The sequence below is a fragment of the Sycon ciliatum genome, chromosome 12 (genome assembly GCF_964019385.1).
Source record: "Sycon ciliatum chromosome 12, ocSycCili1.1, whole genome shotgun sequence".
In the NCBI taxonomy this organism is placed as follows: Eukaryota; Metazoa; Porifera; class Calcarea; order Leucosolenida; family Sycettidae; genus Sycon; species Sycon ciliatum.
Window position 1 is genome coordinate 10,421,360 of NC_088654.1, and position 17,606 is coordinate 10,438,965.

General features: G+C 46.5%; 1 protein-coding gene across 2 annotated transcripts in view; it reads right to left on the reverse strand.

Annotated features, from left to right (window-relative positions):
• The window catches only part of LOC135828447 (adhesion G protein-coupled receptor E2-like), a 62,819-nt gene that overhangs the window by 37,145 nt on the left and 8,068 nt on the right, over positions 1-17,606 (reverse strand). For both annotated transcript variants that reach the window (XM_065340898.1, XM_065340899.1), the window contains 4 exons: positions 7,011-7,168; positions 2,089-2,154; positions 1,590-1,661; positions 1,082-1,153 (listed from right to left, as the gene is read on the reverse strand). In XM_065340898.1, coding sequence (XP_065196970.1) covers positions 1,082-1,153; positions 1,590-1,661; positions 2,089-2,154; positions 7,011-7,168 — 368 coding nt within the window. The remainder of the gene's footprint in view (positions 1-1,081; positions 1,154-1,589; positions 1,662-2,088; positions 2,155-7,010; positions 7,169-17,606) is intronic.

The window sequence follows — 17,606 nt, forward strand, 5'->3', positions numbered from 1 at the left end:
AAATTTGATTTTAGGGTATACTTCCCCTTTAACTAAGCCATGCCATTTGCAGCAACCAATATTAATTTTTTTATGTATCAACTGCGTCTATTCGACATTCAAGTCAGTGCTGCTTCGTGATATCACTTTAAATGAAAACCAAGAGCACAGCCAGAGAGTATGCTTCTACTTGTGTGTTATCTCCTGTATATGTGTGTGTGTGTGTGGGTGTGTGTGTGTGTTTGTGTGTGTTGGTGTATGTGTGTATCAGTGTGTGTGTGTGTGTATGTGTGTGTGTGTGTGTATGTGTATGTGCATGTGTGTGTGTGTGTGTGTGTGTGTGTGTGTGTGTGTGTGTGTGTGTGTGTGTGTGTGTGTGTGTGTGTGTGTCCCATACGGTACAGTGGTATGTGCAGCGATTTCCAATCGATAGGTTGCGGGTTCGATTCCCGACGATTATAGTCACACACGTCCTTCTTCTCTTTCTCAGACTCTTCCTGACTTTTCTTTTATTCGCCTGGGTGATTACCAACAGCCAGTGCATGCCGGAGTATGTGGTGTGATGTGTGTGCGGGGACAAAAAATGAAAAGACCAAAAATAGGGATTCACTGACCAGAAAAAGTCACTTCAAATAGCTGTATGGTGTAGACCAGGCTGAAGAGTGATGGTCAATTCTTCAGCCTTGCAAGCTGTTGAATGGTGCAATCCCAGCACAAGTTGCTATGGCTTCTGCCGTAGCATTGCTATCATCGCCTCCGGCGATGGGCGTCAAAAGGTCAAAGGTCAAAAGGTGTGTGTGTGTGTGTGTGGATGTGTGTGTGTGTGGGGGGGGGGGGATGTGTGCGTGCGTGTGTGTGTGTGTGTGTGTGTGTGTGTGTGAGTGTGTGTGTGTGTGTGTGTGTGTGTGTGTGTGTGTGTGTGTGTGTGTGTGTGTGCATGAGAGCAGCTGTGTGTGTGGATAATGTGTGTGTGTGTGTGGGGGGGGGGGGGTTGTGTGGGTGTGTGGGTGTGTGGGTGGGTGAGTGTGTACATGGGTATGTGCATATATGTAAACGCTATAGATAACTATGAAGCATAATAATTATACACTCGTCTACTCACAAAAGGCGAAGGTCGACAAGGTGGTATAGAAGCTTGGGTGGAAACGACTTGAAACTGTTGTCGTCTAGGGCGCTGAAAGCAGAAACAAATAGCAAACTCAATTGGAGTAGAAAGGAAAACGACATAAGGATACGAGTTAAGAGTAACTCTCCATCACTGTAACTAGACACTATGTCCTTTTCCTTTCTACATTTATTTATGGCTCAACATCCGAGTTTCTATTGGACTAGGAGAAGTTTAAATTCATTGTGTTCAGTTAGAGAAGTGAACTGCAAGAAAAACCGCTGGCATGAAGATACCCTAAGTTCCAACAGTAAATGCAATAGCCACACTTGATTATAATGTATTTAGTGGTCTGGAATAACTTAGAACGGTATAATTATGTTAGACTCCTCGCATGTTCAAATGCAGAGCGGTGTGCTATGGCGGAACGCGGTGTTCCTTTTCAAGCAGAGAATGCATTGAGTCACGCAGTGGAAGTGTAATGAATGGCCATTCCTGTACTCACAGAACCTTGAGTTTCGGGACGTTTTGAAATTGGTCCTCATCCACTGAGGTGAGCCGGTTGCTTCGTAAATCGCTGGAGATACACAATTAAATAACTTTCTTGAAGACAGGCAGCTTATCAGGGAAAGAAAAACTACAAATCTCAAGCTATCCTTCACCACCATCATCAATACGGACTCCGAAATCTATGAACCAGTTTTCAGGCATTCTCTTCAGATGAATTACAAGCAACCTCAACCAATAAAACAGAAGGACAAGTAGCATCACTGGATTGTACATTGTTTGTGATCCGTTCACTGCTAAGTCGTACAAGATCCTTCAGCACATGGATGCACGTATCCGTCAACATACCCCATTGCTAAATATTGGTCACGGATCCAGACGAAGCATGGAAGAGACCGGCTGCAGTATGTCCTTAGGCCTGCTGCTGGAATCTAGCTCAATGTCTGCACCATTATATTCAATTGCCATGAAGACATTTTACTTTAACATTGTCTTACAGGTATTGAAGGTTGGGAAACCGTCCGTAATCTTGGACTATTGGTGTGGAGGTTCCATAAAGGGTTCTGGACAAAGAAAAATAGTGGCATGTCAATGTAAGGGAATCTCCTCTCCCCTTCTCCCCTCCTCCCCTGCCCCCCCCCCCCTTCCTCCCCTGCTCACACCCGACAGCTAACTAGTGCAAGCCATGAGTAATACGTGTGCTTTGAAACCACTTGTCACGAAAAAGTTTGCTTGTGTATGCGGAGGGGAAAGACGCCGCCTGGCCCCATACCAGTAGGATGGATTGGAAGGAGAACTGGAACTAAGCGCACAATATCTGATAGGAAAATTGTTCTTCCAATATTCAGAGAGAGGCGGTTGTGATGGGTTTGATTCATGCTGTCTCATACATGCATTTGTGCCGCTACTACCTGATTCTACGTTATCCCCATAAGTGAGGAGGCTGGGCATCTGTTTGGCTGTACAGTGAGGGCAGAATCAGCAAGGTAGTTGTACCCTTCAATGCAGCTGACACATCTAGAGCATAAAAGGTGCATGCAGAATCAGGAATCCGCTGCGAGTTTGAGAAGGACATGTACTACTTTTATAATCAGTGTCCTCTTAGACTCCTCTATCACTAACCAGGTGAATGGTCGCGAAAATATATTGTCGTGCATTCAAGCTTTCATGCTGCTGATCAAGATTATAAACTTCGTTCTCTACTATTGTGACTGCAAATTTCAAAACTCCATGCAAAGTTCTCTTTCCCCATTCCCACTTTCTCTTTCTCCCCACTCTTTCTCTCTCTCTCTCTCTCTCTCTCTCTCTCTCTCTCTCTCTCTCTTCCGAGAATTTGAAGAGACAGAGACAGAGACAGAGGCAGAGGCAGAGGCAGGGGCAGGGGCAGGGGCAGGGGCAGGGGCAGGGGCAGGGGCAGGGGCAGAGGCAGCGGCAGGGGCAGGGGCAGGGGCAGGGGCAGGGGCAGAGGCAGAGGCAGAGGCAGAGGCAGAGGCAGAGGCAGAGGCAGAGGCAGAGGCAGAGGCAGAGGCAGAGGCAGAGGCAGAGGCAGAGGCAGAGGCAGAGGCAGAGGCAGAGGCAGAGGCAGAGGCAGAGGCAGAGGCAGAGGCAGAGGCAGAGGCAGAGGCAGAGGCAGAGGCAGAGGCAGAGGCAGAGGCAGAGGCAGAGGCAGAGGCAGAGGCAGAGGCAGAGGCAGAGGCAGAGGCAGAGGCAGAGGCAGAGGCAGAGGCAGAGGCAGAGGCAGAGGCAGAGGCAGAGGCAGAGGCAGAGGCAGAGGCAGAGGCAGAGGCAGAGGCAGAGGCAGAGGCAGAGGCAGAGGCAGAGGCAGAGGCAGAGGCAGAGGCAGAGGCAGAGGCAGAGGCAGAGGCAGAGGCAGAGGCAGAGGCAGAGGCAGAGGCAGAGGCAGAGGCAGAGGCAGAGGCAGAGGCAGAGGCAGAGGCAGAGGCAGAGGCAGACAGACAGACAGACAGACAGACAGACAGAGAGTGAGAGGAGGAGAGAGAGCGAGAGGAATAAGCAAGTGGGAAGGGTGGAGGGGGCAAATGTGGAGAGAACGAGACAGAAGCAAATTGAGGGAGGCTGAAGGTAGTCTCACTCCCGTCTAATGCCGTAACAATCGTCTTATTTCGGAAAAACGTTGACCCATCCAATTTGTGAAAAAGGGGTTTAGTCAATAATGTCTATTTCTGATCGAGCATCCGATTTAGGTTTCGGTCACGCATGCACTTTGTTTGGCGGCGCTGCCAAAGCGCAACTTCCGCTACCGCTTCCAAACCGTTACGCTTTGGCGGAAAGTTTGGACTTCACTACGCCAAAACAATGTTAGCGGAACCTCCGCTTTCGCGGATCCGCTTTAGCGGAACCTGAATGATGATCACTAAGTTCTGGTGTTGTTTGGTTGCGTTTGGTATTATTCCATATTCCATTGTTCGTCATTGCCAATGGCGCTGTATGTTCTGGAGATCTCGCAAACGACACTGCAGCGATGTGAGTGAATACCTGGTGAGGGAATCCGTCTCCCAACTCCTTGGCCCCGTTTGCAGATGAGAAGAGACGACGTTTCTCTCCGTAAGCAATGCGTCCACCAGAGTGCACAACACAACGACTCCAACCAGCGAGTGCTGTAGTAGAGTACTCTGCTACACCCTCACTGCAACCACAGGCATCCACGCTGGGGTCGATGATGGGTCATGGAGGAGGCCACGACACCCTGCTATTCAACTGTTTGAATTTGACACCGATGTACTAAACCAATATTCAAATACACCTGTAGTCTGTACTGGGCCGCAGTGAATGTGCCCCCAAATCCACGAGTGTACTTGACAGGAGACATTCAGCGGCAGCCTGTCAGTGTCAGCGATCCACGATGGCTCAAGCGAAGGTCGCGTCAACTAGGACAACTTATAATTATTCTTACTTGAAACATTTTAAATGTAACAGGGCTTGTAGACCTACGTGCTGCATTTGCATTCCCTCCGCTATGGCGGAGCGTTGAGGAACACAGTACCGGTACATGTATGTGTGACCGCAAAAGCGGCTGCGGTAGCTACGCTTTTCGCCTCCGCAAAAGCGGTGCAAACGTTTCATGTGTGACCCCGGCCTTAGGCAGTGCACTTGAAATCCCAATGCAACTTCCCTTTTGCTTTGCAATTTTGCTTTCTTTGCCTTCCACCGACTGGCAATCACCTCAGCTTAGAAGAAAACGAACTTTACCGACTTGATCTCAGTCTGAGCGTCGCACCACATCGTATTGATTGCAACTTTGGTTTTCCCCTGTATACTATATTTTGCATTTTAGAAAGATTGATCCGTGAGAAGTTCTCTATGACCTGTTACTAACCTTCAAAGAGGAACAAACACCCATATACAGCTTGAGTTGTAGGAGTGGTGCTTTCTTGCCGTTTGGCTTAGTCGAAGTTTCGATGAACTTCTGGTGTGCTCTGTCAAGTTGTCAAGTCGGCGGAAAAGCACAAGCTTTTCAGGGAGAAGCTCGTGGCAGAGCATTATTACCTCACACGGAACAATGGTCACCAGGAAAATTCCACGGTGTTTGTTATTCCTAATTTCATTCACTGGTAAGTTCAATCAAAAAGAGTCTTTTTGCACCCAACAGTTTGTGAAATTTAGAGCAGCAAATCCAATGGAGTTTTCTTGGTCACCATTAGGCTTTGTGAAGTAATATTGAATTACAGTGTTTGCCGGGTATAGTGGCCACTTTTGATGTACTATTTCGGGCCCCACATCAAAGGTGTGCATCAAAGGTGTGCACTATGATTTGAACATGAAAATGCATGAACTCGGAAAAGTAGTGCAGAGGCGTATCAAACTGTTGAGGAGTGTGCCACCTATGACCCGGCACAAGCCTTGTGACTGTGTGCATTTCATTTGTCTACTGCCAGCTACACTGTTGATGCATGCACGATGAGCACCAGACCTCATTGGTAGCAAGTATCTTGTAGAAAATGTACACAATCATAATCAATTTCAATGATACATTTTTGACAATGGCTGCACTATAGGTCCTCCCTTGCTATAACGAGTCTGGTTATTACGTAAAGCCCGTTGGTACATGTGAATAGAATTCTGAAAACCCCTGGCGAAACGTGGTCTATAAAACTGGTTCCAGGTACCGTTACAAGATAATTCGTTAGTACATAAAATTCGCTATAACGACCCTTGACCCAAGTTCCTGGAGTGCCAAACCCTCAGTATAAGATCTTTTTTTTTGTCCAAGCATGACCAAGGTGAAAACACACTTGATAAAGCAGTAAGATACAACATATTCTATAATGTGTATCCGTAGATATGTACGATCGTTTGTATCTCAGGAATAACCTTGATGGAGGTTTTCAATTATCTAATAACGAGTTGCCATGGCAATAGATTATGTTGTATTGAGGGTATCTCATATAAGCACGAACCTGTGGTTCTTATATCTTTAGTTGCCAGTCCTGTTACAAGATAAGTCCCGTTATAAGATAGCCTTATCGATGGCCCAGAGATTATCTACTAAGGAAGGAGGACCCGTAGTATTGTTTATGTAATCGATAATGCTCTCATATCTAGGCTGCGCGTAATACTCAGGATATGCTTTGAATTGCCAAACCGTTGCCCAAAAAAGGGGTTGAGCATTATACTCAGTTGCGTGTTATACTCAGGCAAATGCTGTACTGCTATTTTGCCACACACCGAAATTGTTGGAAGCCGGTTGGACCACACCATCTGGTACTGATCCATAGCCAGCAATCGCATGTCAACACCTACTTCTAAAACTAACATAATTTTGTGAATCAATCTTTTTTGAAGCATAACTTTTCAACGAGGACGAAACAAGTCGGCCGAACGAAACCAAGAGGAAGAGAATAATCCTGTCCACTTCACCATCACGATACGAGACGACACAATCCAAAAATCCACAAGAAAACTGTACGCCCAACGCCGCGCTGACGTTGAACTGAGAATTTTCTATTACCATCACAATGCATGGGGAGCACTCAAAAATCCGTCACAGATGTACTTTTGTCGCCGTCTACTCCTTTTTCAAGGAACAAAAGTCGACTGTCCACTTTCAAACCGGGAACAAGACATTCTAACGTTAGTGGTCCTTTTCAGCTGCTCCACGAGTGCAGGTAATGTTCACCATAGGCCGCAGAGCAGCATCCGTTCCGGCCAAACAGCTAAAATACGAGTAAACCTGCATGCCTGAGTACATCTGTACAGTCATGCAATAGATAGTCAATTTCAGTGTTTCTACTCCAAACAGCAACTAATTGTGACCAGCTACAAAGATTACATCAAAGGATCAAACAAAAACTATTTTTCTTCAGCTTTTCTCTGTACTTGGCCCTTGCCAAAAATCACACCTCGGAGGAGTACAAAAACTACAACTCCCAGATGTCCTTGATTGCTGGCCGTGACTTACAAGTTGGTGGTGGAGGTTGGAAATACCGTCACACTTGACACAGGGGTCGCTGTGCAGGACACTATGGTGCCATTGCAATAACACGCGCTGCAGGATGCCAGCGCTGATGCGGAGAAAGCAATGATGCTTGCCAAAGCAATTGCTAACAGACGATAACCCTGAGCATACAACGGAAAGAGTAGAATGTTACTGTATACACAAAGTGTCTGTCACACCATGCAATCTGCTTGCCTTCGCCAGCACTCGCAGGTCATCACGTACATTGAAAGTCAACATAATTTTGTAAATCGACCTTTTTCAACATCACTTTTCCCAAAAGGACGGAGCAAAGTCGGCCGAATGAAGCCTAGAGGTAGAAAATCATCCTGTCCACTTCACCATCGCGACACAAGACGAAACAACTAAAAATCCACAAGAAAACTGTATGTCCATGTGTTCACCAAGGGCCGCAGAGCAGCATCCATTCTGGTGAAACAGCTAAGATACGAGTAAATCTGCATGCCTGAGTACATGAGTACATCAGTACAGTCATGGATTAGATAGTTATTTTCAATGTTTCTACTCCTAGCAGCAACTAACTTTGACTAGTTAAAAATATTACATCAAAGGATCAGAACTAAATATTGCGACAGAGCTTTCGGCCATATTTTCAATTCATTCCCAACTCATCACAACCACGCGCTCTTCAGCCGAACCATACAGACACCAGCAAGGACACTTCCGTTGAGAGATAATATTGCTCCACGCCTCTAGACAGCTGTTTCGCTCCCTGTCGGAGCTCATCAGTAGAGGATAATAATGATGATAATGGAGGAATGATCATTCTTATACACCAGAAATGGCGCAAATGCACGCTTTCCACATATATAAATGGCATATGCAAGCTGCTAAAATGGTAAAGTGTGAGAACAGCGATAAATAATCATAGTACTCGCTCATTGGTGGAGAAACACACCACACAAGCGACGAAAACCTGAAGCGGAATACTGATGCCAATGGAAAGTACATGTATGTTGTTTATTATTATGATGATGCAATGTCCATGTATGCAGGCGAGGCGAGACTCACCGCCGAGATCCCCCAACGCGACAGGCTCGGTAGTGAATGCCCCAGCTGGCCTCTCATTTGTCAGTGGTTGCTACTAGACCTGTTAGTATCACACTCACGACTACAAGTTTCCTGGTGTGCATCGACATCGGCATCAGTGGGGCCTCCCGCTGTCGATCCTGTTGACGGGCGGACAGGTCGGTGTGAATCCTGAACAGCAACCGAGCCTGTCGCGTTGGGGGATCTCGGCGGTGAGTCTCGCCTCGCCTGCATACATGGACATTGCAACATCATAATAATAAACAACATACATGTACTTTCCATTGGTATCAGTATTCCGCGTCAGGTTTTCGTCGCTTGTGTGGTGTGTTTCTCCACCAATGAGCGAGTACTATGATTATTTATCGCTGTTCTGACACTTTACCATTTTAGCAGCTTGCATATGCCATTGATATATGTGGAAAGCGTGCATTTGCGCCATTTCTGGTGTATAAGAATGATCATTCCTCCATTATCATCATTATTATCCTCTACTGATGAGCTCCGACAGGGAGCGAAACAGCTGTCTAGAGGCGTGGAGCAATATTATCTCTCAACGGAAGTGTCCTTGCTGGTGTCTGTATGGTTCAGCTGAAGAGCGCGTGGTTGTGATGAGTTGGGAATGAATTGAAAATATGGCCGAAAGCTCTGTCGCAATATTTAGTTCTGAAGTTTTAATGCGCCGTTAGTGGCAGAGCAGAGTGGACACGAAGAGTCGGTGAAGCAAGAAGGAGAGGTGACAAGACGAGTCGGTGAAGAAGGAAGGAGGAAAGCAAGACACATCTGCAACATATTTGATCAAACTGAGCTGAGCTGCTGATACGAAGCGTCGACCAAGCATCCCTGACTGGAGTGAATGCCCCAGCTGGCCTCTCGTTTGTCAGTGGTTGCTACTAGACCTGTTAGTATCACACTCACGACTACAAGTTTCCTGGTGTGCATCGACATCGGCATCAGTGGGGCCTCCCGCTGTCGATCCTGTTGACGGGCGGACAGGTCGGTGTGAATCCTGAACGGCAACCGAGCCTGTCGCGTTGGGGGATCTCGGCGGTGAGTCTCGCCTCGCCTGCATACATGGACATTGCAACATCATAATAATAAACAACATACATGTACTTTCCATTGGCATCAGTATTCCGCTTCAGGTTTTCGTCACTTGTGTGGTGTGTTTCTCCACCAATGAGCGAGTACTATGATTATTTATCGCTGTTCTCACACTTTACCATTTTAGCAGCTTGCATATGCCATTTATATATGTGGAAAGCGTGCATTTGCGCCATTTCTGGTGTATAAGAATGATCATTCCTCCATTATCATCATTATTATCCTCTACTGATGAGCTCCGACAGGGAGCGAAACAGCTGTCTAGAGGCGTGGAGCAATATTATCTCTCAACGGAAGTGTCCTTGCTGGTGTCGGTATGGTTCGGCTGAAGAGCGCGTGGTTGTGATGAGTTGGGAATGAATTGAAAATATGGCCGAAAGCTCTGTCGCAATATTTAGTTCTGAAGTTTTAATGCGCCGTTAGTGGCAGAGCAGAGTGGACACGAAGAGTCGGTGAAGCAAGAAGGAGAGGTGACAAGACGAGTCGGTGAAGAAGGAAGGAGGAAAGCAAGACACATCTGCAACATCTTTGATCAAACTGAGCTGAGCTGCTGATACGAAGCGTCGATCAAGCATCCCTGACTGGAGTGAATGCCCCAGCTGGCCTTTCGTTTGTCAGTGGTTGCTACTAGACCTGTTAGTATCACACTCACGACTACAAGTTTCCTGGTGTGCATCGACATCGGCATCAGTGGGGCCCCCCGCTGTCGATCCTGTTGACGGGCAGACAGGTCGGTGTGAATCCTGAACGGCAACCGAGCCTGTCGCGTTGGGGGATCTCGGCGGTGAGTCTCGCCTCGCCTGCATACATGGACATTGCAACATCATAATAATAAACAACATACATGTACTTTCCATTGGCATCAGTATTCCGCTTCAGGTTTTCGTCGCTTGTGTGGTGTGTTTCTCCACCAATGAGCGAGTACTATGATTATTTATCGCTGTTCTCACACTTTACCATTTTAGCAGCTTGCATATGCCATTGATATATGTGGAAAGCGTGCATTTGCACCATTTCTGGTGTATAAGAATGATCTTTCCTCCATTATCATCATTATTATCCTCTACTGATGAGCTCCGACAGGGAGCGAAACAGCTGTCTAGAGGCGTGGAGCAATATTATCTCTCAACGGAAGTGGCGCAGATGACACACAGCCGGAGGTGTTCTGCCATGCTGACAAACTTGCTATCACACCTTCGGCTAAGTATCTCGGGGTAATACTCGATGAGGAGCTGTCCTGGAAGCCCCACATTGCACACCTGAGCCGCAAGACTGCTAGGACCATTGGCCAGCTCTGGAGGCATGGCCAAGGACTCAGTTTGCGCGCCAGACGCACTTGGTTCCTCAGCATGGTCCTCTCTCAGCTATGCTATGGTTCGAATAGCTTTGTACCTGGGCTTTCTGCCCAGTTGCTTGGACGTCTGGAGAAGAGTTTCAAAGCCGGCATTCGTGCAACCTTGCAACAGCGCTTTCTCACCCCCACCGCACCGCTTCTGGCACTTCTTAGTATAGTCAGCCTGGCACACACATACACTCAGAAAGTTCTAATCTTTGTACACCGCTGTATCAATGGATACTGTAGCCCACTCCTACAGCAACTCTTTACAACGATTGCTCCAAACACCGTGCTAAAAGATCAGCGCATCACTAGGGGCCAAGTTTCCAACTTGCTCCAAGTCCCTTTCCTTCGCGGGCCTGCTGGTCGCTCGAGTATGATGTTTCACGGCAGTATTGCATGGAACGCCCTCTCGGCTGATGTAAGATCGATAACTGCTGCCGATCAATTCAAGAGAGCCCTATCTGATATTGACGTACTTAACTTGTAAACTCTATGCCAACAGTCCAACACCCCTCGCCGTACTTCATGTTCCCTGGACTGCTAAAAAGTGTCCCCATCCAACAAAGTCTGCCAATGTTCACACATATATTCTCATGAAATGCTTCCACTACATTTTATTTGTTGTCACATTATAAAAAGTTCACACAAATTGAGTGTCAGCATACACACAATGTCATAACAAACATTTCTATAATAATAATCATACCGCTTGCATGTCTTTATCTCTATACATTTCCTCATATAATTTTCTTCATCTTTCTGTGAGAACCGGACCTATAGGCCGGTAAGAAGGCAATCATGCCTGTGCAATTGGTGAAGTAAAATAAGAGTCAACAACAACAACAACAAGTGTCCTTGCTGGTGTCTGTATGGTTCGGCTGAAGAGCGCGTGGTTGTGATGAGTTGGGAATGAACATCAAAGGATCCAACAAAAACCCTTTCTTCAGTTTCTTTGTCGGCAGAAGGCTTCTCCTTGCGCTTGTCCCAGGCCGAAAATCACTCGTCGGAGGAGTACAAAAATTACAGCTCCCAGATGTCCTCGATTGCTGGCCAGGAGACCAAAAATGCCACAAAGGTACATGTACTTCAGTCGTGCAGTATTCACAAAGCAGAACACTTAGTATGTACCACAGTCTATTCACAAGTAGTAGATCTCTGGATTTTGTAATCCGATTCATGCCCAATTGGGCTCAACAAGTTCATAAACCCTTTTTTAATTCGACCTGAAACAGCACTTAGACCAAACTATCAGTCCAATTTTCAATGCTAAACAGTTCCCAAACACAAAGGGTGCGTTCTTAAATCCTCTCGGAAAGTTGGAGACTGTCCGAAAAGTTCGATAGCTGTTCTTATATCCTCTCCCAATTTTAGGAGGCTCTCCAAGCTCTCCAAGCTTCAAAGTGGGTTGAAACTTGGAGATTCCCGCGGATTGGGATCAGCGCATGCGAACTAGTGAAGTAAAATAAAGCTAAATAAACAAACTAGGCTAAAAGCCAAGTGTTCATCATGAGTGTAGAAAGGAAAAGGACATAAGGATACGAGTTAAGAGTAACTCTCCATCACTGTAATTGGATACTATACAGTCAAGTTCATCATGAGTGTTCGCATTTCCCTTTTCGCATATGCACAGTGCATACTACATTCGTGGCACTCAAGATCGCAACCCCTTTGGCGCTCAATATTGCTTGACATGTGCAAAATGCCTCCGAATTCTTCGAGACCTGATCTTTGATTACTAGTATACAGTCGTCCCTCTCTAATCCGGGACCTTTTGCAACGGCATTTTCTGCCGGATAAACAAGGGTGCTGGATTATCAAATCCTGCCCTCCAACCCGGCTCACCTAGTAACGTGCATGTTTGTGTCGTACGTCAAAATGTAGGGATTTTTCTGTGTCAATCCAAGTACTTTGTCACAAGTTTGTGGAATGCATGTCTGTAACATGCCATGTCTATAACATACACAGCAGTCCTCCCACCAAGGCTTGAGCCCCGTGACGCCACTCGCACTCGAAACGATCTCCGCATGGCCGCCGGCCACAGTTACCAGCTACGAAATCCGCTACCGCGTCAAGCACCAGACACCATTCTCCGCAGCTTCCCACATTGTGCAATCCAGCCGTGGAATTCCCTGCCGCCAGCTTTTCTAGACTCCGCCCCAACTCGCAAAAATCTTCAAAAGTTTAAGTGCAACGTCAACGAATACCTCCGCCGACAGGAATACACAGGATTGGCGATGGTCCACGGACATTCTGCCTGTCGACCCACCTACATTCTAGTGCCCCGTCAACGACTCCCATTGCTACGAATGCGCTGCACAGTAGTACTAGCTGCTGCTTGCCCTTGCTTTCTTTTTATTTTTGCTGACCCTTACAGCTCTATCTTTTGTTTTGGTGCGTGTTTCTGGCCGTGATGCCGAGACCTCAGGTCGGCAGAGCCATCAATGCCCCACCATCACTGCTGCACCTCGGTGCAGCCCCTTCTCAGTAGTTGTCACGTTTGTCCTTGTCTCAGTACCATTGTCTTCTGTATTATTTATGAGTTGGGTATATGAACATAGTAAAAAAAAAATATAAAAAAACCCTTGGGAATATCCTATCCACTGGTATAGGATATTGGCACTGGTACGTTATGCGATGTACAACTGCTGGATTAGAAAATCAAATTATGTACAGTTTGAGTGATTTGTTGCAGAAAATCGCTGCCGGAGGCGGAATTCAAGTGCCGGATTAAAGCGTAGAAAATGAACTGAAAAAATCCGTTTTGCCAGAAAGTGTGCTGGTTTGCAAGGGTGCTGGATAAACAAGTGCCGGATTAGAGAGGGACGACTGTACCAGTTTCTTCAACTTCTGTTTTCTTCTTATCCGAGAAGCTAGAGAATTATAATAACGCACCCTGAGCATCTGGCCACTATCGGACGCTTTGGAGAAAGAGATGCCAAAACAAAAATTAGAACAGTATTTCACACACCTTGGCATTATTGAAAGGTCAACCTGTGACCCGTTCATGGCCAAAGGCTAGGTGATCATTCATTTGTGAATGGACTGAAAATGGCCATGCGTGTGTAGGTTGGGTGTGAGTCAGTTAAAAAAATCATCTCCTCAGGTGGAAGTTTCAGAACATGTGCAGCGTTTGTGTACCCACGAACTCTGCCCTTCTCTCCGAGGCTTTTGATATGATTCCTCATCCTCAAGATCTACAGAAGGAAAATTTCGCTTTTGTGAAAATGCTTCCATGGGAACATGATAGGCGGCCAACTGGGCACTTTTGCATCAAAACTGGAAAGCGTGTTCTCTTCTACCTTATATTCTCGGGGAAAGTTGGTTGCTCCCCGCACTGGAGTTCACACTTTCCCGCCCACGTGACTAGATACTCTCTTGACTGACTCAGAGCTACCATCCAGTGCACAGGAGAAGTCCACCGAGCCTTCGACCCAGCATTTTTTTTCTAGAAAATCCACATATCTCCAGACACTGGGGTGAATAATGGAGTGTGGTGGTGGGGCCCATTAAGCTCCGCCGACCAGAGGTCTCGGCTTCATAGCTCCATGGACGCACCAAAGGGATATTGGGTAGGGAGGATTAAATTGAAAAAGAAAACAGAAGAAAAAAAATGGAAAGCATTCCTTCAAGAAAGCACCACTCCCTGCTCAACACACAGTGTCCCAGGGAATTCACCCCTCGTGAGTTCAGTGTATGTAGGCTGAGGAAGATAGTGGCTGAAGAGCACCATTTGCATAATACTCCCTAGGCCAAAACGTTTCCAGGGATGCAAATTTACAGAGACATTCACAATTCACCATTCACAACTCTGTCACCTACAAACCAGCTGATCGCAAGCCCACACTGGGAGCAACATTACGAAAATTAGGCCTAATGAAAATTTATAGTGATAGCGACTTCGATGAAAGTTGGTTGCTCCAGTGGGTGTGCAACCAACTTTCCTATAAATTAAGGAGTATATTGAACAGGGAGTGGCGCTTTCTTGAGGTTTGTCAAGTCGAAGGTTCTATGGACTTCTGGTGCGCTCTGGATAGCAGTTGTGAGTAAGTCAAGTGTCATATGATCGGAAAAATCGCCCGCTTCTTTGCGGGGAGTAACCAACTTTCATTTACACTTATCACCGAAAGCCACCGAAATCCTCGAATTCTCCCTGAAGTGATGGGTACTTGTCTTGATTCATCGTAGCTCATAATGTACTTGTTTGTGGGTGAAGTGCTTGGATACAGTGAGTTCTGCGCGCCAATACCCTGTGTAGCATATCAGAGAGTGTGAATTTCGAATTCCAAGTGAAGCACGGTCTCTGCTTGGATGAAGGCTACACCATAGCTCACCTGTTAGAGCATGCCTGGTGTCTAGCAGAAGGCCCCTGGTTCCAGTCCTGGTGGTGGAAGCCAATTGCTTCTCCAGATTTTCCCTTTTGTACTCTCCAACAGAAGAATACAACAATATTATTATTATTGATTGTTTCAGTCATTCCTCATTGGGTGACGAACTTCCATTGATGACTGTCACACAAAAACGATTCGGAAACTAGCATTTTTTACATTTTGTTGTATCCCTACACACTTTCCTGATGGTTCCCTTTCCGAACTCCCTCACATGTCTGCAAACTGCACAATTTCCTGATTGTTTGGCTTGATTTTCTTGAGTGCAACCTATGTCACTACCGGTATTACTATAAAACTGCGTCACTTACGCAGGGTTTGACCAACATCCTTAACCTGTTCAGCACGAAGGACGTAATAATACGTCATTCAGAATACCACTGCACCACGGAGGACGTAATATTACGTCCTGAGTGTACATCGCGCATATACGCGATTTGTCTGGATCGCGTGCGTTCAAACTATCGTAACTCAGCCAATTCTTGGTCGATTCTCACGATCGAAGTATGTATCTGGAAGAGAAAACTCCCAGCTTGCGATAGAAACAATCGCCGAAGCGATACGACCCCGGGTTGTTGAGATATGCGACTCGACACGGCAAATTCAAAGAGAATTTTTTGCGCGATCTGCAGAACGCGTATTTTGCATTTTCGATCATTTTCGATCATTTTTGCGCTACCTGCTGCCATGGAAACTAGATTCAAATGATGGTGGCGGATCTCGGGAGTCCTCAAAAAAAATTTGAGCTCGATACGAGCAAGGAGGGCGAAATGGCAGCTGAGGATTTGGTCTCTTGCCCGTGCTCAAGTCTGTCGAGCGCGTGGGTGAAGTTTGCCAGACTGTAGCATGGGCGTTTAGTTTCGCTCCGAGCTGAGTTTGGAACTAGTGTGCTCCTCGTCTCAAGACCTTTCCAGGAAGCTCAAGATCGTGGAATTCGTCCAAGGGAAGGTAAAGTTATCGATCCTTGAACAGGTAGTACTTTCATAGGAAAAACGCCACTTTTGCAGGTGTTGCCGTGGGGAGGCATTCAGGTAGCGTCGTGCTCAAAAGGTTAAAAAAACTGTGCGGCAGAGGAGGAAACAACCTCGTAAATGTCCGTTGTAGATGAAAAATTAAGTCGCGCACAGGATCGCATCAACAAATGAATCGCAACAAGTGCAATAATTCTTACCTATGGCCTATTACCTTACCTATTGTGGAAATGGTGGGCATAGTGACCATTCTTATCTAACACCAAAGTATTACTGTAATACCCTGGTGGCGTCTGATGGAAGACAGTTCCACTGAGTTCTGACTTTCCAGCTCGCAACGTCGCGGAATTTTCTCGTTTTCTGATCGTGTGGCCATATCTGACACACTGTCGAAGGGAGGTGAAAGGACCACAAGCTTTTCAAAGTTGACTTGTACTATCCCCTCCTTCTTGTTGCAAAGCTGTAAGCCACAGCTAAAGTCGAGAAAATTATGCGCTGCTTGTTGCAACGAGTAAAACTGAGAAAGATTCCTCTTTCGGACACTGACCAAATGCGTACCGTCCGCAGGGAAATCCACAGCCCGTCACACAGATATGGTTTAGCTGCTGGCGAACATTCAGCCTGGAGAGTGGACCGCCTGGATGACCTTTGGACCGGGTTTTTGAAAACCGTGCTGCACCTGATCCATAGAGTACACAGGTGGTAGGCTGAGCTCTGCCCTAATTATTATTTTCGTGCCCGAGGGCGGCAGCGATTCTATTGCGTGGTGTTACAAGCGCGTGCTGGTTCTTTGCAATGCCAGCGCATTGATTTGGGGTCGGATTTCAGTTGACACCACTGTACAATGTATATGCATGATTGTAGCTGTAGTGCATGTATCGCCTATCTAATATGCTGTGCATCAGAAGTCGTCAGAAGTCGATTTCTAAAGACAATTGCCTGTCTTTACATGCTACGGGCTGCAGAAGAAACTTACCAAATTTTGGATCCACTTTGGCCTTGACGACGTATTGGATGTGGTGGGTGGACGACTCTTGCCCCACGTGCATGTAGACGTACATGTACACGTGCATGTAGATGTACACGTACACGTGCATGTAGATGTACACGTACACGTGCATGTAGATGTACACGTACACGTGCATGTAGATGTACACGTACACGTGCATGTAGATGTACACGTACACGTGCATGTAGATGTACACGTACACGTGCATGTAGATGTACACGTACACATGCATGTAGATGTGATTTTGTTCTGTACCGGGCAGGAGTGGGCTCCTGAGCAGGATCCCAGATAGCCCTTTGTGGGGATAGGGCCGGTCGAAAAATTGGCAGAATCTGGTACTTTTCCTGAGGCTGTATGTTTTAAATGCATGATTGATATTTGGATAAAAATATGGAGCAGAAGTCCTGGCCCGCCACAAAGTTGTTGTTGTCGTCGTCGTCGTCGTCGTCGATGTTGGTGGTGATGTAGAAAAGAAAAAGAACCAAGGAACTATAAGTTACGCTATAATGTATTAGCGAAACAGCTGCCTGAAGGAATAAGCGTTATCAATATCGTCAACGGAAGTGCCCTCGCAGTGGTGATGGTTGTGTGCAGGAGGGTCTAGTCGGCTGAGAGTGCGGTGTAGAGGTGGAGGTGATATCAACATTGTCTTCAATGGCCTAGATCTCTGTCGCACCCTGTAATGACTGAATTGGGGATATA